The sequence below is a fragment of the Halichoerus grypus genome, chromosome 9 (assembly GCF_964656455.1).
Source record: "Halichoerus grypus chromosome 9, mHalGry1.hap1.1, whole genome shotgun sequence".
In the NCBI taxonomy this organism is placed as follows: Eukaryota; Metazoa; Chordata; class Mammalia; order Carnivora; family Phocidae; genus Halichoerus; species Halichoerus grypus.
Genome location: NC_135720.1, coordinates 62,367,012 through 62,392,766, shown reverse-complemented (window position 1 = coordinate 62,392,766; position 25,755 = coordinate 62,367,012). Strand labels below are relative to the sequence as shown.

The window sequence follows — 25,755 nt, the reverse complement described above, 5'->3', positions numbered from 1 at the left end:
TTCAAACATCATTTCTTCTCCACTATACTTCTGGTGCCAAGCACTGAAAGATGCATTCATACAGCACCTTCATGTCACAGTGTAGCATGCATCAGCACAGTGGGGAGTAGGAGTATTCCTGGAAACCATTCCTATACTAGATTTGCTAGTAATAACTTCACTGTATATGCATCCCACTAAACTGGAATTAAAGTGTGTCCCCAATTCAATTTGGATCCCAAAACACCTACAAAATTCCCCAAACACAAAGGAAATATGACAGAAGGTAAATCAAAGTCAAAAGAGAGAATGGTCTTGGAGTGAATGAGAAACTATATACATAAATATTACCATTCCTAGATCTTACATTTGTACATTGCACATACGACCATGGGAACACACTGCTAAATTCCTGCCCAAAGCCTTGAAAGGGGCTCAGACAAGTGAGAAGCACTGAAGTTTATTTAAGCTTCATTAGCTTTATGGTAAACCCAGCTCTGCCTGGGAGAGAAAAGCAGGTTGAGAGAAAGCTATGCAAATATAGGAGGGAGAGAGCACAATGATAGTTGAGGGCTTCCTATAAAGGAGAAGCCTGGAGTGCAGGACACAGGATCAGGAAAGGGGCACAAGTCATTTCTTTCTTTTTTTTTTTTTATTGTTATGTTAATCACCATACGTTACATCATTAGTTTTTGATGTAGTGTTCCATGATTCATTGTTTGTGCATAACACCCAGTGCTCCATGCAGAACATGCCCTCTTTAATACCCATCACCAGGCTAACCCATCCTCCCACCCCTCTCCCTTCTAGAACCCTCAGTTTGTTTTTCAGAGTCCATCGTCTCTCATGGTTCATCTCCCCCTCCGATTTCTCCCCCTTCATTCTTCCCCTCCTGCTATCTTCTTCTTTTTTTTTTTCTTAACATATATTGCATTATTTGTTTCAGAGGTACAGATCTGTGATTCAACAGTCTTGCACAATTCACAGCACTCACCACAGCACATACCCTCCCCAATGTCTATCACCCAGCCCTCCCACCCCCCACCACTCCAGCAACCCTCAGTTTGTTTCCTGAGATTAAGAATTCCTCATATCAGTGAGGTCATATGATACATGTCTTTCTCTGATTGACTTATTTCGCTCAGCATAACACCCTCCAGTTCCATCCACGTCGTTGGAAATGGCAAGATCTCATTCCTTTTGATGGCTGCATAATATTCCATTGTATATATATACACCACATCTTCTTTAACCATTCATCTGTCGATGGACATCTTGGCTTTTTCCACAGTTTGGCTATTGTGGACAATGCTGCTATAAACATCGGGGTGCACATACCCCTTCGGATCCCTACATTTGTATCTTTGGGGTAAATACCCAGTAGTGCAATTGCTGGATCATATGGTAGCTCTATTTTCAACTTTTTGAGGAACCTCCACACTGTTTTCCAGAGTGGTTGCACCAGCAGGGGCACAAGTCATTTCAATATAGACAAGTTTGCATATGTAGAAACAAGAGGTTGAGAGACATCTCCTCTTTTTTCCACAACTTTCCATAGGAAGTAAAAGGCAAGGTTGTCTGCTGATGGTGAATGGGTAGTTGTATCTAAGGAATAATGGTGAGGCTTATGAATAATCATTTTGGAACCTATAAAAGAGATGACCAGGGCAATGGGAAAAGTTTGCTAAGTACTGCTTAGGTCAAAATAAAATTGAAGAACATAATCTTGACATGTCACCAATCTTTAGAGTTGTGTGATAGTCTCCAGTACCATTCAGCAGCTCAGCTGAGAAACCAAATATAATAGAAATTTGTTGTTTTTTGACCACCCAATATTCATAGACCATCATTTTATTCACTGTACCCCAATTTCTCTCTAGAGAACCATGTACTTCTTCCCCCACTTTTAGTCCACATACTCTGGGCCCCAGTGAGCAGCTTGTTCCCTAGACACAAACCAGATTGTTTGGTTTTCTGTCACTTACGATGGGAAAAAGTCCTCACTGAATTCTGAAAGAAAGAAAGAAAGAAAGAAAGAAAGAAAGAAAGAAAGAAAGAAAGAAAGAAAGAAGAGAGAAAGAGAGAGAGAGAAAGAAAGGGGGAGGGAGGAAGGAAGGAAGGAAGCAAGGAAGGAAACCGGAAGTGGCATAGTGTAAGTAATGGATAAACAAGATGGAATAGGCAAAAACTGGGGAGAAAGTAACTAAGGAGTATCTCGTCTTCTATTTGTACCTGGGGACTGAGACCATGTGCCTCTTGCAGCTTCCCCAATAAAAGACTTGACAGGAAAAGAGGAGTTTGGAGAATGTTATTTATTGTGGCTTTCTAGAAGGGCCTACAAAGAAAAGATTCACTTAGGCTGAAACTGGCCCATTTGAAAGCAGAAAGGAATGAAAAGTAGGGATATGCTAATGAAGTCCACTTCTATTTGTAGCCTGCAATCCAAGATGGCTAAAAGTCCAATGAAATGAAACCAATGTTGGAAAAATGGAATGCTTTCCTGTCAGCTAAGGTTCGTGCCAGGAAAGGCAGGGGGGAGTTGTTCCAGGAGACCGAAATTGGGATATTTTCCCATTCAACTATCTGCTGTTATGCACTCTAGACTGACAAAGAGAACAACTAACCTAATTGCAAAGAAGCTGGGAAATGAGCCTGCAAGCAAAAGGCAAATTACTGGTGACTCTTACCATAGCTATGGTTTAATTTTATCCCTAGGCACAGAGCAAAATGGAAGCCATTCAGCTGAGAGTCAAGTGCATGAGCCAATGTCTGAGACTAATGCAAGGCTGGCTGCTAAGAGACTGAACACAATTCACGAACTATGTTTTGATAGGACATCTGACTTTGGGTTCCTAGCCCATGGAACTCAGGGAATGAAAAGGGCAGTGGGAGGTAGAAACCTTCATAAGTTGTTAAGGAAGTTGCTCTACTTGAGCTCTAAATCAACTCCCAGAACCCCAAAACTTTGCTAACCTGAAGCAGACTGCTCCAAGATGTTACTGTTAGATAGCTTATTCTCCTCATACCCATCTGAGATGTAGGTATGGAAACAATGGACGAAAGAGAACCTCCTAAATGGCAGAACAGGGATCAGTCACAGTTTATTAAACCTTCTGACTCAGTAGATCTTGGTGGGGCTTTGTACTTTCAATCAGCTAACTGGGCTTATTACACACACACACACACACACACACACACACCTTGAAATACAGTATTTTAGGGGTAAAAGAATCTGAGATATAGGCAACTTTGGGCCCTGACTATATCAATGATTGTCACTCATTCTGCCTCCCCATAAATTTCACAACCTGGGGTACACAGTTCATCAATGACATAAGGATACCAAGGCAAATCTGTCTTCTAAAAGTATCGAAAAGGGGCGCCTGGGTGCCTCACTTGGTTAAATGTCTGCCTTCGGCTCAGGTCATGATCCCAGGGTCCTGGGATCGAGCCCCACATGGGGCTCCCTGCTCAGCTAGGAGCCTGCTTCTCCCTCTCCCTCTGCACCTCCCCCTCGCTCATGCATGCTCTCAATAAATATAAAATCTTTAAAAAAATAAAAAATAAAAATAAAAGTATCAAAAAGGAAGCTGGGCCTGCACATGGGGTAATTCTTCTGGGCCACTATCAAATAGAGAATCCCATCATCCCAGGTGGTCTCCTCTCTTTGGGATACTCTGGCCAGAAACAAAGGGGTCACTACTGGCTTTATTGTGGCAGAAAACACTGTGTTTTTACCAAAACTCATTTCTTCTTCATCTGGGCAAACACTGCAGGAAGGTGGACACATATGGCTGAATTCTATCCAGTGGAATGTGGGGGAGAAGTGATGAACACCATTTCCAGGCTTGGCCCATAAAAATCTCCCAGGTTTCCAGGCATGGTACCAGATTAATCCAGTCTGCTGGGTGCTGGCACAATGGGATTCACATGCTGAAGATGGTAGAGCTTCTATCATCCTGGTTTCCTGGGCGATTACTTGGAGCTAATCAGGAACAACTGAATTGGGTTGTTATATGAAAAACATGAACTTTTCTTGTGCTAAGCCACTAATTTGAGGGGTTTGTTGTCACAAAAGCTAGCACTAATTTAATAAATATACAGATTGACGTTTGTGTCACATTCATGGGGCCGCAGTAATATACCCAGAGTTATGATTGGACCAGGCGAGATGATTAACCAGGGTCACCTAAGGAAGCATGGCTAGAGAATTCTAGTTGTAATGAGAAGGAAGCAAAACTAACTGCTAGAAAAGTATCCCCAAAAGTCAGGATCAAGTAAGGAAAGCATTCACAAGAGAGTAAATAACAGGGAGCAAGCCAGGAGGCCCTTGAGTGAGTTGGGTTGCTGAGCATGAAGACAATCAGAGCATATGGTGTACGCTGAAGGCAGAGATGTGAGGGCAGCAAAGGTCTGTTTGCACAGGTGCCCTTAGAGGAAGGCCTCAAGGTGTAAAGGAACTGTGCAAATCCAGACACTTTCAGCCCCATCTCTCACAGCCAGCTCTGCATCCCATTAGCTTGCTGAAGCCTCAACCTACTGGCTTCATTCCTCCAAACCCCATTTCTCAAAGGTTGGTTTACTTCTCAACTTCTTTTATTTTTTTTTTAAGATTGTATTTATTTATTTGGGTGGGGGGAAAGAGAGCACAAGCAGGGGGAGTTGCAGGCAGAGGGAGAAGCAGGCTCCCCACTGAGTAGGGAGCCCAATGCAGGGCCCAATCCCAGGACCCCAGGATCATGACCTGAGCCAAAGGTAGACGCTTAACAGACTGAGCCACCTAGGTGCCCCTCAACTTCTTTTATTTAACTTAGGTCTGTACCTGCCACACGCTGATAATGTTTTCATGTTCCACTTCCAAGCCCTCAGCATATCCACACTTAGTATTTGAACTTTTCTGTAAGCTAGTAATTGTTGAGTACATTACTATGGGTAACTAACTCCTATCCAGAAGAGAAAGAACCTGCTATTTTCACTATAGTGTGAACTCTACACTCCACAATTCCACTGTTTGTTAGCCCCTTCTGGGATTAAACTGAAAGCACCCAGATGAGCACCCAGGATGCAGAAGGGGGCGAATACCCATGAAGTCCCCTGCTTCTGGGACATCAGGACTTCATGACAAGTGCCACAAGCCTCTAGGCATTCCATGATCTTTTCACCAAGCTAACATTCCTGAGGAAGGAGGCATCCAGCTTTTTGTTAAAGGTCTCAGTAGAAACTTTGCCAGCCTCAGTCCCTCCCCACTACCAAAATCTCGCCTGTCTCTAGTGGTCCCCATGTCTGAACCTCTTCCCAGGAAGAATCCCAACACAAAGAAACTATCATCGTTTGGATTACTGAGATCCCAAAGGTCTTTTGTTTGCCCTGGCCTCCAGGAACTGTATGCCTGTAAGGACAAGGACCAATAATGCTTAATAAGGATCTTTGGTTCATTTCCTATGCTTCTTCTTTGCAAATGAGTAACACATGACTTCAGGTCATAATGAGAATATTCATGTTTTATTTTGTGGGGTCCACCTATGCAAATTATTGGTACTGAGGAGTACTTAGCGATGCTGAAACTAGAATACACCAAGATGAGTATGTGATGAATAACGTGGACAAATCACTAAAGCTTAGGGCCAGAAGACCATAGAAGAGTCAAGGACAAACTAAGGGCAGGCCCAGAGGCAACAGGATGAATCACAAAGTCCAAGCTAGGTGAAATAGGATAATCAGATTCTAAAGGAAAATCCTTTATGAATGAGGGAAAAATAACCTGAAGAAAACAAGAAAGCCTAGGTACAAGGATGGATAGATGGCACCACAAGATGATAAAACCTGAATATCAGTGTCCGTGCAGATGAGGGTTTGAATTTTTGCATCTCTACTTTATGTATCCTATGGCTTCTTAAAATTCAATTAACCACTTACAGCCTTAAAGGACTTGTAAAATACAATGATAATACCTACATCCTAGAGTCACTATAAGAATTGGTGCTCATCTTGATGAGTGTACTTTATATATTTCATTATCCCTTCACCCACCTCTCCTCTGGCAGTTTGTTCTCTATTTAAAAGTCTGTTTTCCTCTACTTGACTAACATAACATAATAATAATTTTAAAAAAGTAATACCAAAAATAAATAAAATTTTAAAAAGTAAAAAAAAAAGAATTAGAGACTATATATTTAGACGTATATATTACTTGCATCATATAGCAGGCATCAATAAATGGTGGCTGTATTAATAAGATTATTTGGTTGTGAGCTTTCTATTTATTTTTTAAATTTTAAATAGGCTCCATGCCCAATGTGGGGCTTGAACTCACGACCCTGAGATCAAGAGTCACATGCTCTACCGACTGAGCCAGCCAGGCGCCCCAAGTCATCATTTATAATACTTACCTTGCTTCAGCCAGCAATGAATCTCTATTTAGCATTTAAATCTTTTAGTATTTATTCATTGAACAGAATAAGTAAACCCCTTTTCTATGTAAAAGTCTAAGCTAACTGCCAAAAACACAGTACTACCCCATGCATGCACCACGTTACCTGTTTTTACGTGACTATCCATCTTGGTTTTAAACTGCCAGTATTTTTAAAGATTTATTACTAATTAAGTCTTCATTTCTATACAATATTACCCAATTTGGCTGCCTTTTTTGTTCTCCTAAATTCTTTTTTTTTATTGAGCCAACCCTTTGTTCTGGAACCATGTTAATATACCTTTTGGTCTATTTATACATGTCACATCTTGGGTTGACTTTTTATTCCAAGTTTCTTCCTGGCAAAGACAATGATCACAGTGTGCATACTTAATAAATGTTACATAATAATAACCATTAAATGTTCCTTTAAAATCTTAAGCAGCTTTTTATCTTTAGCTTCTACTTTGAGATAATTATATACTTCCCCAAAACTATTTATAGCTCCCATCAGGAAGAACAGCTGAAAAAAAATGTGTTCCCAGTCCTGCCAAAACTATGGTAAAAGTGATTTAAACTCTGAATTTCTGTTGCAAGTGTTCAAATGGCATTCAACATATGGATGTCTGAATCCAACAATAGAAAACTTTTCCCAACCAAAATCTCCCTGATGGAGGTGGTTATTGAATACATCTTGTCCATACACCATCATCATTCATTTACCAACAAACAGATATGCAAAACAGTTACAAAAACACACCTGTCCTTCCTGTTACAGTCCATCTGTATCTGTGCTCCTCAGCCGCACCATGAGTCATGTCCTCCTCCTTCCCTTTGAAGCCCGAGACCCAGCATATTTAGTCAAGACCACAGATGTAGTCACAGATCACCTTACAAATTAGAGGAACAGAGGACTTCCTCCATGACATGATTTGCACATCCCAGGGTCAAAAATTATATACATATGTGCACTACTCTTGGGGTTGCCAGGTTTAGCAAATAGAAATTTAGAAGCCATATCCATTCTATACAATCATGCCCCAAACCAGCCTAGCCGCAGTGTCTGAAGACCCCCAGATGAGAATCCTCAGTCAAGGAAGCAGGTCTATCTAGTGGGCTGGTCACTGGATTTGGAGACTGAAGACCGGGGTGCTGGTTTCAGGTCTTGCCACTTAGAAGCTGTTTGGTTTAAGTAAATCTATTATGATTTTTACTGACAAGATCCTATTATCAAAAGGTCCATTTCCAGACTTTTGGGAACCACTACCCTTTGTGAGTCACCATACTAGGTGCTGGGGAAACAACAGACAAGCACAGTGCTCTGCCCTCGGGGAGCTTAGTGTCCAGCGGGAAAGAAACCTACGAACTCAAGGGGGAAAGATGGGGCTGGAAATCAAGACCTAGCGGGTGTCTTTTTTTTTTTTTTTTTTTTTTTTTAAAGATTTTGTTTATTTATTTGACAGAGAGAGATACACAGCGAGAGAGAGAACACAAACGGGGGGAGTGGGAGAGGGAGAAAGCAGGCTTCCCGCAGAGCAGGGAGCCCGATGCGGGGCTCGATCCCAGGACTCTGGGATCATGACCTGAGCCGAAGGCAGACGCTTAACGACTGAGCCACCCAGGCGCCACCACCTAGCGGGTGTCTTTTGTTCTTGTTTTTGTCTTTTGGCTCATTGCATCTCGGTCAGATTACATTTCCCTTCAGTATGCATAGGGTGCATCTGGTTTTACCACCTATTTGTTTTCATGAGAAGACTTCTGCCCTCAAGAGATGAAATAGAACCCACTGCTTAGCTATAGTAGCCTCCACACAGATGAACATGACCCTGTGACGTCTTGCCATCTAAGCCAATCGTCGTTTCTGAGACTGTAAATACCTTTGGGGAAGTCGTACAAGAAAATGCCATCTTTCTTCCTGTCAGAGAGAAGTGTCTTCTGTGCCATTTGCAGTTACCCTGCTCATCAGATGAGTGTCCTGGAAGAGGAGGTGAGAGCAGAAGGAAATTCTCTGGCTACTGACAGTTTCCCAAGGAGTCCCCAGCATCCATGAAGGAAAAGTTCTTCCAGCATAGGTCCAGAGGGACAGAAGTGACAGCAACGCTTACCAGAGCAATGTGGGGTATGCAGACCCAGCTTAGGTCCCCTCCGAAGTTTATTGCTGGCCCACACATCAGGAAGCAGCAATTCCTGGCCTCGTCACATTGACCTGCCTGGGTTCTTTTGTCCATGAGCTCAGCTTGTTTTTTTAGTGGTAAAGCTTGGGTGATGAACTAAAAAAAAAGAAATTATTTTCTTTAAAATGTAAACATTCTATTATTCTTCTTTCTACTAATAAAAATGCACCTATGCAATTAAGATACCTTCCAGAACCACATATCTGGCCTCTGCTTACTTGATCACTGGTTTTTCCAAACCTAGCACCCTCATTGTCCAGCCCTTCTCTGTGTGACAGTGAAATCTCACTGACTCGAAATAGAAGGAGCTCTAAAGTTGGGAGCTGTCAGCTCGGTTAGAATCCCAGCTCTACCTCCTCATTGCTGCGGGAATTTGGGCAAGTCATCTAGTTGCTTCTTCATCTGTTTATTAGGGTATGATGTATTTGACAACCTCTAATGTATCTGACAACCTCTAATAGTGGTCCTGTCACAGATGGTCAGTAAGATAAATTACACAATTTAAAACATACTTTCATAAATACATAATAACAAACTACTGTAATAGGTTTGGGGTACAGTTTCTTTCTCAGTACAAGAATTCAGTTGATTAAGCAATTCTAATTACTATACCAATCAGGAAGGAGTTAATGGGCGTCTTAAAACACTGCCATCTTCCGTCAGGCTGAGAGAGATCTGGTGACACAGCAGGATTGTCAAAGCTGGAACAGAGAAGCCAGGGCTCTTGATTTCATCACCTCCACCTGTTCACCCCCAGTCTTAGCTACTATACCTAAATGCTGGTACTTTAGACAAATTGGTACATAATTGAACCCCAGTTGTGCACCAAGGTAAAAACTTTCCAAAAGAGATTCTGGGATCTATACAATTTAAGGGAAGTAGTGGGTATCTAAGTGTCCCCAAAATTTCTGCCACAGTCGGCAGATTCCATGAAGGTTCTGTGCCGTGAGAGATGGTGTATCCAAGGCTGCCAGGGGTCCAGTCAGCTTACCAGTCTCTTTTCTGATGTAGCCAAATACGGTTAATGACTTAATACCGAGAACAAATCAATCTAGGTTTTAAATATCCACAACTTTGTGTATAGGTTTTACTGCTATGATTATTTATTATCTAGGGCATGTAGAGTAGTAATGATCCAGTATGATGCTAAGTAAGCTCCTCTCACTAAGGACTCAGTTCTGTTAGCAGAGAATAATAGAAGCAAGGAGGCACAGAAAAATATGAACTCGGCACTAGGCCAAAGCTGTGAATCCAAGCTATGCCTGAAAAAGTTACTTCATCCCCTGGCAACAGTTTCCTCAGCTGGAAAAAGGAAAAAATAATGTGAATTAAAATAGATAAAGTATATTTTGATATAAGCGGCCAAAAATGGCACCCATCATTATTATTAGCATACTTTTATGCTAAGAATTAGTACTGTTATAATTTTAAATGTTTTCAAATTCCTTAAAAAGACATCATCCTTCACAAGTACCACAAATAATGAAAGCTCACATAGAAAGGAAGTTGGTTTACATAATCTTCTGATCAATTGACTATTTTTCCCTTTTCGGAAGTTTCAAAATAGATACAGTGAAAACCAGAGATAAATATTGTGCCCTGTGAAGATGTGGATTTGAATATAATGCAGTCAGAATGTGCACTCCAGGGCGCCTGGGTGGCTCAGTTGGTTAAGCCTTCAGCTCAGGCCATGATCCTGGAGTCCCGGATCGAGTCCCACATCGGGCTCCCTGCTCAGCAGGGAGTCTGCTTCTCCCTCTGACCCTCTTCCCTCTCGTGCTCTGTCTCTCATTCTCTCTTTCTCAAATAAATAAATAAAATCTTTAAAAAAAAAGAATGTGCACTCCACCCTCTGCCACAACCTTATCTCAGTCATTTTACTAACCTCAACACAAACTGAATTTTTTGGACTAGCAGTACAGCATCATAGGATTATATTTTAAATTTGAACTTCACCATTGTAATCGTCTTTTGCTGTATCAGTTTAGATAGGCTACAGTCCCCAGTTCATCCATCAAACACTAATCTAAGTGTTGCTGTGAAGGTATTTTATAGATGTGATTAAAGTCCATCATCAATCCACGTTAACTAAGAGAGACTGTCCTAGATAATCTGGGTAGGCCTGATTCAGTCAGTTGAAAGGCCTTCCAAGCAGAACTGAGGTTTCTCCCAGGAGGAGAAAATTCCACCTTAGGCAGCAGCGTCAGCTAGTACCCGTGAATTCCAGCTTGCCCTACCTGACAGCCTGCCTTTGGGATTTCAGATTTGTCTAGCCAGTCCCACAATCATGTAAGCCAGTTCTTGCAATAAATGTCTTAATATTTTCTACCTGTTTTGTTTCTTTTGTTAAATGCTAACTGATATAGCCATAAATTTTTTTTTTCTTTTTGTACTAAATGTAATTGACTGCACCTTGATATCTCAATTGCTCCTAAAGGTTCTCTTTATTATGTATGAGTTAAGTAGGGTTCACGGTAGATGAGAAATGGTCTTTTTCTATGTTCATGGTAGATATGAAAATGTTTTTAATTCAACATGATCCTCTACTTTGCTATATCTTTCTTTCCATTTCAGGAAAAAAAAAAAAAAAACTATCAAATGTAGATTCAATGGCAATCTTCTTTTGTAACTTAAAAAGAAATATGTTTATTGCATAGGAGTGAGAAAGAAGAGAAAACCCTCATATCTAAATGGCAAGAAGGTGAAACTCATTTATAAATAATTGATATTTCTATAGATTTAAAAGTGGATTTTAGAAAGGACTTAGGTTTTACAAATGGAAGTGCGATCTGAAATCATTTTGTCAAAATAGGAGCAGACATTGTCATGGTTTTGCCAAGTGATAATCCAATTTTAAATAATTCAGCAGTAAAATTTCCATAATTCTCCTAGAGAGAATTCCTTAAAACCGTTTCTTAATACTAGTGGTCTTTTGCCAAGTTTCATCTCATCTTTAACTTCTCTGAGAACTTCTAAAACTAGAATATAATTATATACACACAGGTTTGAGAGCTAATTTGAAAATAAAAACCCAAAGGAAGCACGATTTAAAACTCAACTCAGATTTTAATTTAACAGAAAGTATTAGTCATGACAAATCTTTCTAAGATGAAGTAGTCCTTTTAAAAAAAACTCCACTTTTAGAAATGTTAAATATTTATTCATTTTCTTATTGGGAGCTCTTTCCCTGGTTGTAATAATATGCACAAATAACCATACTTTTTTATTCTTGAATTACAACCCAAAATTCAAAGTGGTTTTTTTTTTTCATATAGGTCATGTACTATTGTAAAATAAATTAATTTTAATTACAAAGTACTAGTACCAATATATAGCTAAGAAATGTATTACCATTTACCTGTAATAACAAACATGTGCTTTAATATTTTTATTATTTGAAAACTGAGTCTTCAATGAAGGCAGTTTAGCAGGACTAATGTGAAAATAACTTTGAATTAAGCCGTCCTTTAAACTTAAAAACCATAGTAGAATAAAATGTCAAGCAAGTAGAAATTTTTCTGTGATATATACATAAATATTTTCATGTAAACAAAAGCAAAGATTAAGAACAAATTAAATATCTTTGTCAGCAACTGAAATTATACAAAGAGTAAAAAGATTATCTTATTTTCTTCATGCTTCCTTTGAACATGACTGGCATAAGCAGAGCAATGGGAAATTCAATGAATTGTACATTCCCCTCATACTCTTCTGGAGATTATATACAGTAAAGACATCTCTCTAGAGGAAAAGAAAAACATTAGAGGAACTAGACTCTTGAAAGTCATGACTTTCAAATACTAAATGACTCCTTTTGCTCTAGCGTGAGACAACATGGCCCATCAGAATTTTGCCAGCTGAGAGAAAATACAGCTAACACTGGCGAGACCCAGCACTAACACGCGTGGCAGCAAATTAGGCACAACCATGTGTCGAGTCTCCTCTCAATGTGGATGACCTGTGCACTAGGAGATAATGAATGGCTTCCAACATTAACATTTTTGTGTAAAACAGACAATCTTAAAATGGGTATCTTTTCAACAGGAGTGCTTCTTGAAGCACCTGCTTTAGGATCAGGGACCCAGGGACTTGCTTGGGAATCAGAGTGTTCAACGAAATAGTGTGCATTCCTGGGCCCAACCCCAGCCCCTCTGGGGAACCCGGCCCTCTGTATTGTTAACAAGCACTCTGAGAAACAAATGGAGGGTTCTAGAGGGGAGGGGGGGAGGGGGATGGGCTAGCCCGGTGATGGGTATCAAGGAGGGCACGTACTGAATGGAGCACTGGGTGTTATACGAAAACAATGAATTGTGGAACACTACCTCAAAAACTAATGATGTATTGTATGGTGACTAACATAACATAATAAAATAAAATTTAAAAAAACAAGCTCCCCTGTTAATATTTAGACACAAATTCCTATTAAAATTTGAATATCACTACTCCAGACTATTGGGGATTTCTTTTGACTCTCTCTTGATCGCAGATATTTTGCGATCTCTCTCATGCCTCTTACCTATAATATGCCAGAAGGAAAATGAAAACAAAAACATTTCTGATTATGTCTGTCAGCGGCAATAATTAGTAGTGGTATTTTTCTTTCCCCCTCAAGAAAATACAGGGGAATAGGCAAAATGGGATTCTGCACCTAAATTTTTCAAAGGTACATTAGAGTACATTTTTTTTTAAAGCTTCCAAAATGTATACATAACAAACACATTCAAAATGATTTGTAAACTGCCCCCTATCAAGAGTCTCCAGTGTAAAGAGATCTGCTGTTGGGTGGCGGTGCTGAGTTCCCACTAAGGCCCTGCACAGTCTTCTCTCACAAACACAGAGCATCTCAGCAGGCACCCCGAGCTCTCGCTCTTGCCCAACAATGCACTGCCTACCAGGCAGCACAGAAGTACCCAAGGACTGCTCATAAGAAAGGACAAAGGAAGCAAAGCTCAGTTTCAACTCCTATCACAAAAGGAGTCTCAAGACCTACTGTCAATATGGGAGATGAATACAGATCACGCTGACTTTCCTCAGAGAAAGTATAATTTCAAATAGACGTATTATTATCCGCTTGAAATCCAGTTTATATTGAAAATGGAAAGCATGATACACTTCCAGGTGCTCCTAGGTATCTACTACAGTGTTTATGTTCCATAAGATCCCTAGTGGACAAAAACAATTTTAACCTGTGAATAATATAAATTAGAAACCAAAGAGGTAGGTGACTGTCAGCAAAGGCTGATCCCAAAACAACATGCTGAGTAAGTGCTTTGAGTCCCAAAAGAGTTATTTAACTGGAAAATGAGTTCTAATACCATCACAACTGCCTTGAGAGCAGGGTTCTTCAGGTCCTTCATGATGTCATCTATCTTCCAAAGTCCTAATTCCTGATACAGTGCTATGGGCTCTTCCAACATTCAGGAGACATTCCATTTTGAGAAACAGCTAATAAGTAAACTGCAGAGAAGTAATACTGGAGACCAAAGACTGATGCTGATGTCAGCCGAGCTCTTCACAAATCTCTACTCTCACATGGAGGAAAGCACATTAGAGTTGGGCAAGATTCATCTAATCCAACTCCGTGGTTGTAAAACTGAAGAAACAGAGGCTCATTTTTCCCACTGGCTCACAAAGCACTAAAATGCTGAAAAGATGCTATAAAAATCCAAAAAGTGTTCATGTTAAGTCAGCTATTTATAAAGCCCATGATGTGGCCAAGAGACTACACTTTCAACCCTTATGACCTTAGTCTGCAGCCCCATCCCCTTCAGCTGTTTTATAAAGTGTGTCAGTGGCCACAGAGCAAGGGGACCAAAGGCTCTGGATGTACCGGGGGGGAGGGGGGGGGCAGGTCATTGGCAAGAGAAAAATAATTTGAAACCCCAGACCTGCCCTGTTAAAACTTGCTCTATGCTCGGACCAGGACTTATCTTTGCTTCTTTGTAGGAGACACACTCTTGAGCACATTCACAAACTCTAGCTCTGCTATGGGCAAGCCCTCAGGCAAGAGTGCTATTTTGCCCAGAACATTTAGAAACAGCTGGACAACTGGAAACCTCAGACCCTGAAAGGCCAAGACCCACATACAGCTGTATTGAACTTCTCCATAGTTGTCAGTCACTTATTTTGTAGACCAAAAAAAATCACCTTATTTCCTTATAGCCTTATTTGTCTAAGATTTTTAAGTTCCACTGTAAAAGGGTGGTTGTGATTTTTTTTCTATTTTCCACACTTTTTGTAATGTTTTCACATTTTTTTGGTAATAAAAAAAAGTGAAACTACTTTTAGAAGGAAGGTTTTAGTCTAAAAAAATTAAAGATACAGAGTTCCTTCCTGACTATGAAACACTTAAACCCGAATGGTAGGTCTACGTGGCACAGAAGAACAGCAGTCTCAGGATTCTGACAGACTTTCTTGGATTCCAGCTCTACCATTAACCTTGGGCAGGATTTTCATCTCTCTGAGACTTACTTTCTTCTTAAAAAAGAAAAAAAGAATACCCACCTCACAGGATGCTGTGAGGAAAAAAAATTGCACAGTGCCTGGAATATGGCAGGTGTCCAATAAATGGTAGGTCCTTCTCCCCACCGGATTCAGTGAGAATCCTTGAGTCAAAGGAAATACCACAGCCCATGCCAGCTACCTCCTCACTGCCTCCCATTTAAATTTGCAAGGATGCCCTGTCTCCTCAACTTTGCTCTGAAGAATCGCTATTGTGCTTAGAAAAATGTCTACATTTTTATGTTCTCTCCTTTAAAACTGGACATGCAGATAAAACATTTTTTAAAAACTATCTTCCTAGAAATGATAATGCAATGTTCCCTAAAGCACAACATGTCATGTATAAAAACAATTCTGAAAAACATGACTGAATTAGTTTGTACATTATTTCTTAAAGTGCACCAAAGTAAATATTAATGACCTTTAAAATGTCACTAACCGCCTTGGGTTATTTTTTTTCAATAAAAGTAAATATTTATCTACTGAGATGTGTGTGGTTTTGGCTCCAATGTGATGACAAAAAGCAGCAATGTCTTCCGGAAAAAAAAAAAAAAAATGATAAACTCAATTAAGCATACCTTAGCAGCATCCAAAACACCTACAATTCAATGTAACTGCAGGCTCAATAAAGCACAGTCTTGATTCCTGCTTCAAAAACAAAATCAATCAAAGAAACAAAACACCATCTCCCCACCCTAAATCAAGGATTTCTCTTGAACCCTGGAGGTAACATTTGTGATCATTTCCCTATTGTGTATCCTTGGTAATAGAATTATAACTAATCACCATTCTTTCTTTACACTGGGCACACACACACACACACACACACACGCTCCCTATAAAAACCAATAAGGTACACTTGGAGGACCCATGTGAAAGAAAATTCAAAGTCAGATAAAGAGCAACCATCACCCTAAACATCAGGCAGTGCCAACATTCACACCACTGTCCGGTGTTCCCCACACACATAGACAGCACTGGGACGTATCCGCCGCCGCGTGTGACCAGGAAGACGTGGCAAAAACTTGAAGGACTTGGGCATCATATCCAGGCAGGCGTCATGGAATTTCTTAATCCTCCAGTAGTAAATCAGTGGGTTCAATGCAGACTTGAGGTAGCAGAGCCAGAGTAGCCAGGTGCTAATCTCAAAAAAGTTGTGCTTATAGTAAAAGTGCTTACTGAATGTGGCCACAAGGCTGTAAGTGGTGAATGGGGCCCAGCAGACGATGAAGACAGCAAACAGAATCAAAATGGTGGTGAAGGCACGCGTTTTAAAGCCCATGTCAATGCTCATCTGGAAGGGTCTCTGTAGACTCATGAGACCCAGTTTGCTGGCCTGGCTGAGACATATACCCTCGGGATAGCTGTGGATCCTCAAGGCATTGTGCCGAAGGGTGTTGAGGATGCCCATAAATGAATACAGTATCACCAGGAAGGGTAGGAAGAAAGAAACTAGAGAAATCAAAATCACATAAGCTTGGTAACCCGGGTTGGTTGTATACCCAAACACACACTGCGGGGCTCGGGAAGGGATCTGCAGGTCAGGGTTTCCTACAGCCAAAGGAAAAGCTATACAAAAGGAAGCCGCCCAAGAAACCGCAATTAGAATCTTAGCCCTATATGGATTTAGCTTATCCTGCCTCTGGACTATAATAAGGAACCTATCGATGCTAATGATGAGCAGGATGGCTACTCCCTCTATCACAAACAACCAGAAAAACATAGCAGATACCCTACAGAAGAATTTCCCAAAAATCCATCTTGTAGTTAGAATAGTTACCAAGGCAAAGGGCATGTTCAGCACTGCAAGCAACATGTCTGCAAATGCCAGGCTGGCAAGGAGGATGTTAATTGCAGAGCGCATGGCAGCTTTTTGGTAAACCATCAGGCAAACAACCAAGTTCCCAAGGAAAGACACAGACAGAATAAATATCATTATAGCAGAGAGGATGATCTGGAGAGGCAAGTTTAGGCTCTTAAAAACTGCTGGTGTTGGGGGTACAGCTGTGCCATTCACGGTCAAGGAACTCATCCCAGTAGGAGCCATCGCGTCCATGCTGTATCTGAGCAGCGGGCCAAGGCCGGGATGCTGAAATGGTGGAGGGACCGTAATGTTCACGTAAGTGTTTTCATAGACTACAAATGTTGTGTTGGTTGCCCCAGTTCGGGACGCAGTCAACACTGCGGAGAAGACCATGGTTTCAGCAGGATGGAAGGCTTGAGCAGAGATGTGGGTGGTCTTCAAGCATGTCAACACAGAGCAGCAGTATCATGTTTCATTGATGGGCTTGGAAACACATTCTGGAAAACGGACAAAGAGCTCCATCTTCCATAGCAGTCCTTTTGCCTGAAAACAAGCCCAAAACACAAAAAGCCAATGAGAAATGGGCTTTGTAAATAACATTTGACTTCTTACCTTTCATCATGAAAGACAAGTTTTTTAAACCTTGAAAAATACTTAAGTCTCTGGCCTGCTAAAATATGGTTGTTCTGTTTTATATTTGTCAACCATGACGGAATTTTCATGACATTTATATATAAAGTGAAAATGAAGAGAATCAAAAATGTATCACTGCCTCAAAAGCAAAAGTTATAACCTTCCTGGTACTTTTTCTTTGAAATTTCCAATAGCAGCATGGCCTTTCCACAGTCACTATTAATACAGATTTTAGTATCTGATTCTCCTGAAAGTACTAATATTTTTCTTAATAACTCTTTGGTACAGGTTCATATTCCATTTTTACATTAACATAAAACTATTTGGCAAAGAACACTGAAGTCAGTTTCCTATTGATTGCATTATAATCACACACTTTTGTTCTAACATCCATATAAGGAGGTACTAGGTTATTTTCTATAAAGGTCTGAAACAAATTCCTGGCTTTCTATTTTTTCATGTTTCTTCTCAGAAATCCCAACACCAACCATACTGGAGAAGTTATTCAAGAGGAGAAAAAAATTACATGTAAAAAGTCTTGGTCATATTTTCAAGAGTTTTCTTTTTCTAAAGCTCCCTTTGCTTCTCATATTCTGTCTTCTTTCCCATGCCCACCCACTTCCATCCTTTAATTTCTGATTTATATATTTTATCTTCTCAATTTCTTCTCCCTAAAACCGACTTGATTGTATGTTAGCAACTTGATAAAAGATGTCAAACAAATAACAAAGATGGGGATTCTAAAGGAGATAACCAGAAAAACATTCAGGTGTGGAGAATCTATTATAGAAAACTTTCAAAAATATTTGGTTATCTTTTTCTTTTTAAGACTTTATTTTTAAGTAATCTCTACACCCAACATGGGGCTCACAACTCTGAGATCATGCATGCTCTACCAACTCAGCCAGCCAGGTGCCCCAAAGATATTTGGTTATCTTGCTCCAGTTTATCACCTTTCTCTTATCCTTACCCTCAACTTCTTATCAATTTCTGCAACCCTAGAATTTTCCATAAGGGACTTTCTTAATCTACTATCTTACTAATCCACTTTTGTGGCATGGGCTCTTCCTTCTTTACTGGGGAGGCAACTTCTTTAATTAGAAAGACCTCTCTTTGGATTTATGAGCAGATGCCTTTAATAAAGCTCAAAAACTGGGGGAAAAATAAATGCATGGAAGTTTAAAACAACACTGTGATTTGCTCATTATTTGAATTTAGAATTAAGTCATCAATTTTAGGGAAAATGCAAAAAAGTTCACTTACTCATTTCCTGGGGTATGAAGTGTGGAGGCATCCCATTTGCAAGACCCAAGATCTAGCACTCTAGCCAAATCACAGGCTGTCTATCATATTTGTATCTCTCTACAATCCCCTCTTCATTGTCCAGGGCTGCCTTTATGAATAAGGAGAATACTAATCTGTTTGATCAAAATATTAATTTTACTATTTACTCTCATTTTTATAGCTTAAGTTCTTTATCCCTATTAGATTTCATCCATCTTCACATGTTCACTTTGAAATGCAAAATATACTTGGAGGCCACACTAATCCAGTAATTCTCAAACTTTATTAACCACAAAGGTCCAATGGGAAGGAAGCAGTGGTAGCTGGAAAGCTTTACAACATAATCACCGTAAGTCTCTTTAAAATTACCTAAATATAAAAAATAAATAAATAAATAATAAAATTATCTAAATATACATACAAATAAGAATAAAGACTTTGCTTGCTACATAAATCAGTTTCAATACAAGTCTATCTCTAAAGAAAAATTATAAATAGGCAAATGTGTACCTTAAGCCTAATGTAATAGTTCTAATTGTACTTGACCAAGTAAAACAAACATATCTCCATCCTGAAGTAGTACATGCTTTATAATTTATTTTTTCTCACTGAGATATAATTGACATTGTAACTTTATTTAGTTTCATTTGTACAACATATTCAATATTTATATATATTGAGAAATGATCACCACAATAAGTCTAGTTCACATCCATCACCACACGGTTACAAAAAAATTTTTTTCTTGTGATGAGAATTTTTAAGATCTACTCTCTTAACAACTTTCATATATGTAATACAGTATTATTAACTATCGTCACCATGCTATACATTTTATCCCCATGACTTATTTAGTTTATAACTGGAAGTTTGTACCTTTGGACCCCCTTCACTCATTTCATTCATTTCCACCCCCTGCCTCTGGCAACCACCAATCTCTTGTTCTCTTGTATCTATGAGCTTGGGCTTTTTCTTATTTTTTGCTTGTTGTTTTAGAGTCCACACATAAGACAGATCATACAGTATTTGTCTTTGACTTATTTCACTTAGTATAATGCCCTCAAGGTCCATCCATGTTGTTGTAAATGGCAAGATTGCATTCTTTTTATGAATATCCCATTGTGTATATATACCACAATTTCTTTATCCATTAATGCATCAATGGACACTTAAGTTGTTTCCATATCTTGGCTATTGCAAATAATGCTGCAATGAACATGGGGGTGCATATATCTTTCTGAGTTAGTGTCTTTGTTTTCTTCAGATAAATACCCAAGAGCAGAATTGCTGAATATATGGCATTCTATTTTTAATTTTTTGTGGAATTTCCATACTGATTCTATAGCGGCTGCACCAATTTAGATTTCCACCAACAACGTATGACAGTTCCTTTTTCTCCACATCCTTACCAATACTTATTTCTTGTCTTTTTCATAATAGCCATTTAACAGGTGTGAGGTGGAACCTCACCTGTTTTGATTTGCATTCCCCTGATGATAAGTGATATTGAGCATCTTTTCATTTATCTGTTGGCCATCTGTATGTCTTCTTTGGGAAAATGTCTATTCAGATCTTCTGCCCATTTTTTGTTAGGATAGTTTGTTTTTTTGCTATTGAAATTGTGGGAGTTCTTTATAAATTTGTATATTAACTCTTTATCAGATACATGATTTTTAAATATTTTCTCCCATTCAGCAGGTTGCCTTTTCATTTTGTTGATGGCCACACTTTGAAACACTTGGTTTCCTCAACCATGTTGAGGAACAAAAACAAAACCACAATTTAAAAGATACTTTTTGGGTTCTTATATAAACATATATAGTCATAATATTTCTCTGCCATCAAAGCCCCCCTTTACTATAAAAACTTCTAACTTATAATTCATTCCATTATTCACTCATCAAATATTTATTTAAGTACCTAGTATGTGCCAGGCACTAAAGAGACAGCAATGAACAAATGATTCGGACATCTGGTTAAAAGGGCAGACTGACCATAGACCCTGCATCTCAAAATCACACTGAAATGACAGTAAAGGGATTTTTTTAAACAAAATGTACAATCTCAAAGGACAAAAGGTATGAATGAAAAACACATCAACAGATACGGAATTTTTTTTTTTTTAAGTGTCATAAGACAAAAAGCAGATGGAGTAGCTGACTGAACAGAACAGAACAGAAAACTCTTCACCCTCACTACTTCCAGGGAAATATGCTTAGAAGCAGCTGACACACCCTGTGGGGCAGCTCTGATTGGAAGGTACCAGTTCCCACAGAAAGTGTAGGTGGCACTAAAAACTGTTACACTGACTGAAAATCTATCTCCAGGGCCACGAGGGTCCCACTGCACGCCCAGGTCTCCCCTCCTCTGAGCAATCACATGAAAGCACACACACCCATTCCAGCAGCCCAAGTCTGTGGCACAGGTGAATCTGATGAGCATAAACTTGAGTGCAGGGCTGAAAACAGGGAGACTGACTGAATGTCTGTACATTCCACAGGAGAACCTAGCCTTCTTCTCTACCCTGTTCCCAAAGTGCCGGCAGCCTGACATATGCTACCCATGCAGGGCTAAAATATTCGTGTATTCCAGTAACTAAAAAGCCCTAGAGTAAAAATTTCTAGATCCTAACATTTGATGGTACCCCAAGAAAAATGCTAGTTTGGTGCCCAATCACCTTGTATACTGAAGCCCATCCACTCTCAAGCCTAACCCATGCACACAAAGCTTCTATTCAGCTTTTCAGTACCTATTAAATATAAACGGCCAATTTCTCTAATATATAGAGAATCTACAAAGGAATTAAGCAAAGGCAATTTTGTAATTAAACATTAGGGAAAAGAACCAGAATTTATAATATCAAGGAACACAGCATGCATGGACTTAATAATGCCTTTGCCCTGGTATCTATACAGTGTTCTTCATTCATTATACTCCCAGCTCACCACAATGTAAATGTAAATATTCCCTGGCCTTCTTCCTTTTCTTACTGGGAGGCGTAATAACCAAAGCAGTGCTTTGAATGCTCACAGTAACTATGTTAAAAGATCTTTCCTCCAGGACTTCTCATCAAATACTATTGTGACCTGAAGTTTCTTTTGAATTTTATATTAGACTAAATAAAAGTTTTATAGTCAAAACTTGCATTTCCAAAAAAATAAAATACAATTTGCATTTCCAAAGGAAATGGGACAGTAGCAATGTGAGAACTAGAAAATTAGCTTAGTTTGATAATATCTGCATAACAGTCCTAATGCTAAATCTAATCTAGACTAGTCTTTATTTGCTATTTGGTGGAAACTCTTAACTACATTTTTGAAATAAGAAAAACTTAAAATTCTATGTGAATGTGTGCATACATGTATATACACACATCCCACATGTATGTGCCCACATAAAACTCACTGAGTTACGGCAGAAGTAATTGGATTTATGATTCTTTCCCTTTTCTTAAGGCATCTCCAGGAACAAACACAGAAACTGGGGTAATTAGGTTAATGACATGAGTAAAGTGTTTCATGTTTGGACTGTGCCAGAATGTCACAATTACTGGGGTGTCAGAGGCTAGAATGGGCAGTGGAGGTTGTAGTATTCTCTAGTCTTACCTGCTACTGCGGTGCTATAGATACTTGTTTTATTCTCTGCCAAGATTATATTCTCCTAGAAGGCATAGACTGATTTTATTAATCTCGTAGTTCCCTATGACTACTATGCTTTACACACAGCCCGATACACATTTGGAAAATTAAATTCATTTGCACTATGTTTTGTGAGATCAGGGAATTTCTTCTTTACTCATTTTAAATTTATATGATATATGCACATAATTTTTTAAATAACCAAATGATTTTTTTAAAAGATTTATTTATTTATTTATTTGAGAGAGAGAGAGAATATGTGTGCACAAGCGAGGGAAGGGCAGATGGAGAGGGAGAGAGAGAATCTCCAGCAGACTCCCCACTGAGCATGGAGCCCAAATTAGAACTCGATCTCATGACCCTGAGAGATCATGACCTGAGCCAAAACCAAGAGCTGAACGCTTAACCAACTGAGCCACCGAGGAACCCCTAAAATAATCAAATGGTTTTTTTAAATGACAGTCAAACCCTGTACCACCCTTCACTAATCCATTACCATTTTCTGAAGTAGCCATTTTTAATTATTTTAAAGGTCTTTCAAGTACTTATTCTTTATATATCTAAATAATATGAAGAAATTGCTACTTTTGATTATCAATATTATATGTTAAATCTTGACTTCCTATTAGGATAGATGAGCATTTAGATGTCACAGCACCTCCAACTTATTTCTCCTCCATACTACCAAAATCTTATTTGAAAATTCGAATTACAATAGACATTAATGTTAATATTTGCTGATAAGCCAAGAGAATATTTTCCTATCATGTATAAATTTTGGATTTCCTAGAATTAGTAATTTATTCTTATTTTCAATTTTTAAAAATAACCATCAATCATTTTTTTTACCTGTTCCACGAGATAGATTTTGTACCTACAAGTATTTTATTTTGAAAGGTCAAATTTATCAACTACATTTTTATCGTAGAGTCATAGTTTTTGTCCTCCTAACCTTCCCTGGAGCAGTTACTTTCTTTTTTTTTAAAGATTTTTTTTTTTTTTGTCAAAGAGAGAGAGAGAGCACAGGCAGGGGGAGCAGCAGAGGGAGAGGGAGAAACAGGCTCCCTGCTGAGCAAGGAGCCCGATGCGGGACTCGATCCCAGGACCCTGGGATCATGACCTGAGCCAAAGGCAGACGCTTAACGACTGAGCCACCCAGGCGTCCCTGGAGCAGTTACTTTCTGGGTCTGCTACCCAGAAGGTAGCCTGAGACATCCCTTTACCACCATCCTGGAAATCCTACTTTCTGCCTCTGGCTCTTGGCTTCCACATTTCGAAGGCCCTTTGTCTTCCACTTCACTGCTTCCTTTGTTTACTTCCTTCTTTCCCAAGAAATGTTTGTCCAATTGCTTTCAAAGGAAGAATACAATGGAGGTAACTTTTGAGTCCCTGTATGTTTTAATTAAGTCATTATTCTGTCCCTTAATTGCCTTGGTTTAAAATTATCCAATGAAAATAATTTCCTCTGAGAATTCTGAAAGTGCTCTGTGTCAGTGGTTCTCTAAGGTGTGGGTTCATAAGAATCACCTGGAGCATCTGTTAAGCTACAGATTGCTGAATCCCAACCCCTGAGTCACTAATTCTGTAGTCTGGGGTGGGTCCCAGAATTTGCATTTCTAGAAAAAGGAAAAAAGTAAATGGAGAACTTTAAATTCCAGACTCAAGGATTAGTGAAAAACCAAAAAGTTTCAGTAACCACTGTGAAAGAAACTTCTATCTGCTACAGCCCCAGACATGAGGTTTCTGAAAACTAAACCAAAGTCTAATCCTGTGGATGTCTGATCATGGTGACTCTAAGAGAGAAATAATTAGAAGCTTATCAAGTCCTACTTGATATTTATAAGCATCAAGGCTATAAAATAGAAAGTAGCAGTCCTTCAATCAATTCCCAAACTTGAGCCGGTCCACAGACCTAGAGTCCCTTGAGTAAAAGGAAGCCAGGTCCCTTTGAGGAAGGACCTTGCTACACAGCCAAAAATCTGTATTATAAATCTTCCTCCCAGTCTTCCTCAAAAAACCTGCAGCCAACTGCCAGAATGACTATACCTTGGGGAAGAGGAAATAATCAGAATTTTGTGGGATTGTCAAATATGGCTCTGAACTGACACTCATTTCTGAAGACCCAAAATGGTACCATGTTGCACCATTCAGAGTAGAGGCTTTTGGAAATCATGGAGTTTGGGCTCAGTTCCAACTCCCACTCATCCCAGAACTCATGCCATCATTATTTTCTGAAATATGGAGTTGGAACAGACATAGCAATGGGAAGATTCCCTCACTGGTTCCTTGATGTGTAAGGGCTACAGTGGTTTAAAAAATAAATAAACAAATAAATAAATAAATAAGATCAAGTACAAACTCTTAGTGCTCTCTCTACCTCTGAAAATAGTCAAAAACACTTCATTTCTGCAGAGACTGCAGAAATTAGGATCACCATCAAGGACTTGAAGGATGAAGGTGATCATTCCTAGCACATCCACATTCAACTTGCCTGTTTGGCCTTATAGAAAACAGATGGATTTTGTAGAGAGCAGATGCTGTACCAGATGTAACTTCACTGCTGGAGTAAATCAACACATTCCCCGGCATCTGGCACACAGTTATTGATCTGGCAAATTGTTATTTTTCTTCTATGTATGTGTTAGCAAAGAACACCTGAGCAGTTTGCCTCCAGCTGGCATCCTACTGTCCTATCCCAAAGCTATCAACTCTCCAGCACACTGTCATAATCTAGTCCCCAGGGACCCCACTTGTCTCTCCATTCCACAGAATGCCATGCTTTCCATTACATGCTGAGTGAACCGTAAATACTACCTGTTCTACAAACTTTGGTGAGAAACATATGTGCTTGAGGGTGGGGAGGATTCCTACAAAACTTCAAAGGCCTGCCATCTTTGTACATTTTCTAGGAGTCTTGTACTATGTCAAAATATCTCTTCTAAGGTGATAGCTGGCTCTCCCTATCACTAAAAAATAAGCCCACCTCTTAGTAGGCTTCTTCGAATTCTGAAGGCATCATATACCTTATATGGGTATGTTCTTCTAACCCTTCCATCAAGTAGCTTGAAAATCTGCCAGGTTTGAGTGGGACATTTGAGGTTTGAGTGGGCTGCCATGGCAGCCGCTCTGCCACTTGGGTTATACAACCCAGATTTACTGGTGTTTCACGTCTCTGTGACAGATAGGGATTCTGTGCGGCATTTGACAGGCCTGCTCTAGGTGAATTACAACATGGACCTTTAAGATTTTAGAACAAAGCTATGCAACAAGGGCACTCCACATGAATTTGGTGTTGACTGACCTTCTGAAGCCATAAAGCTGGGTGTGCACAGA

At 39.4% G+C, this 25,755-nt stretch overlaps 1 protein-coding gene and 1 non-coding gene across 2 annotated transcripts in view; both read right to left on the bottom strand.

Moving 5' to 3' along the window:
• Positions 1-6,267: 6,267 nt before the first annotated feature.
• TRNAK-CUU (transfer RNA lysine (anticodon CUU)) lies at positions 6,268-6,340 on the bottom strand. The gene has a single exon. It is a non-coding gene; the product is annotated as a tRNA-Lys (tRNA).
• A 6,436-nt stretch (positions 6,341-12,776) lies between these two features.
• The window catches only part of GPR63 (G protein-coupled receptor 63), a 50,675-nt gene continuing 37,696 nt past the window's right edge, over positions 12,777-25,755 (bottom strand). Inside the window, exon 2 of the mRNA XM_078054982.1 lies at positions 12,777-17,410. Coding sequence (XP_077911108.1) covers positions 16,001-17,260 — 1,260 coding nt within the window. The 5' untranslated portion in view covers positions 17,261-17,410 and the 3' untranslated portion in view covers positions 12,777-16,000. The remainder of the gene's footprint in view (positions 17,411-25,755) is intronic.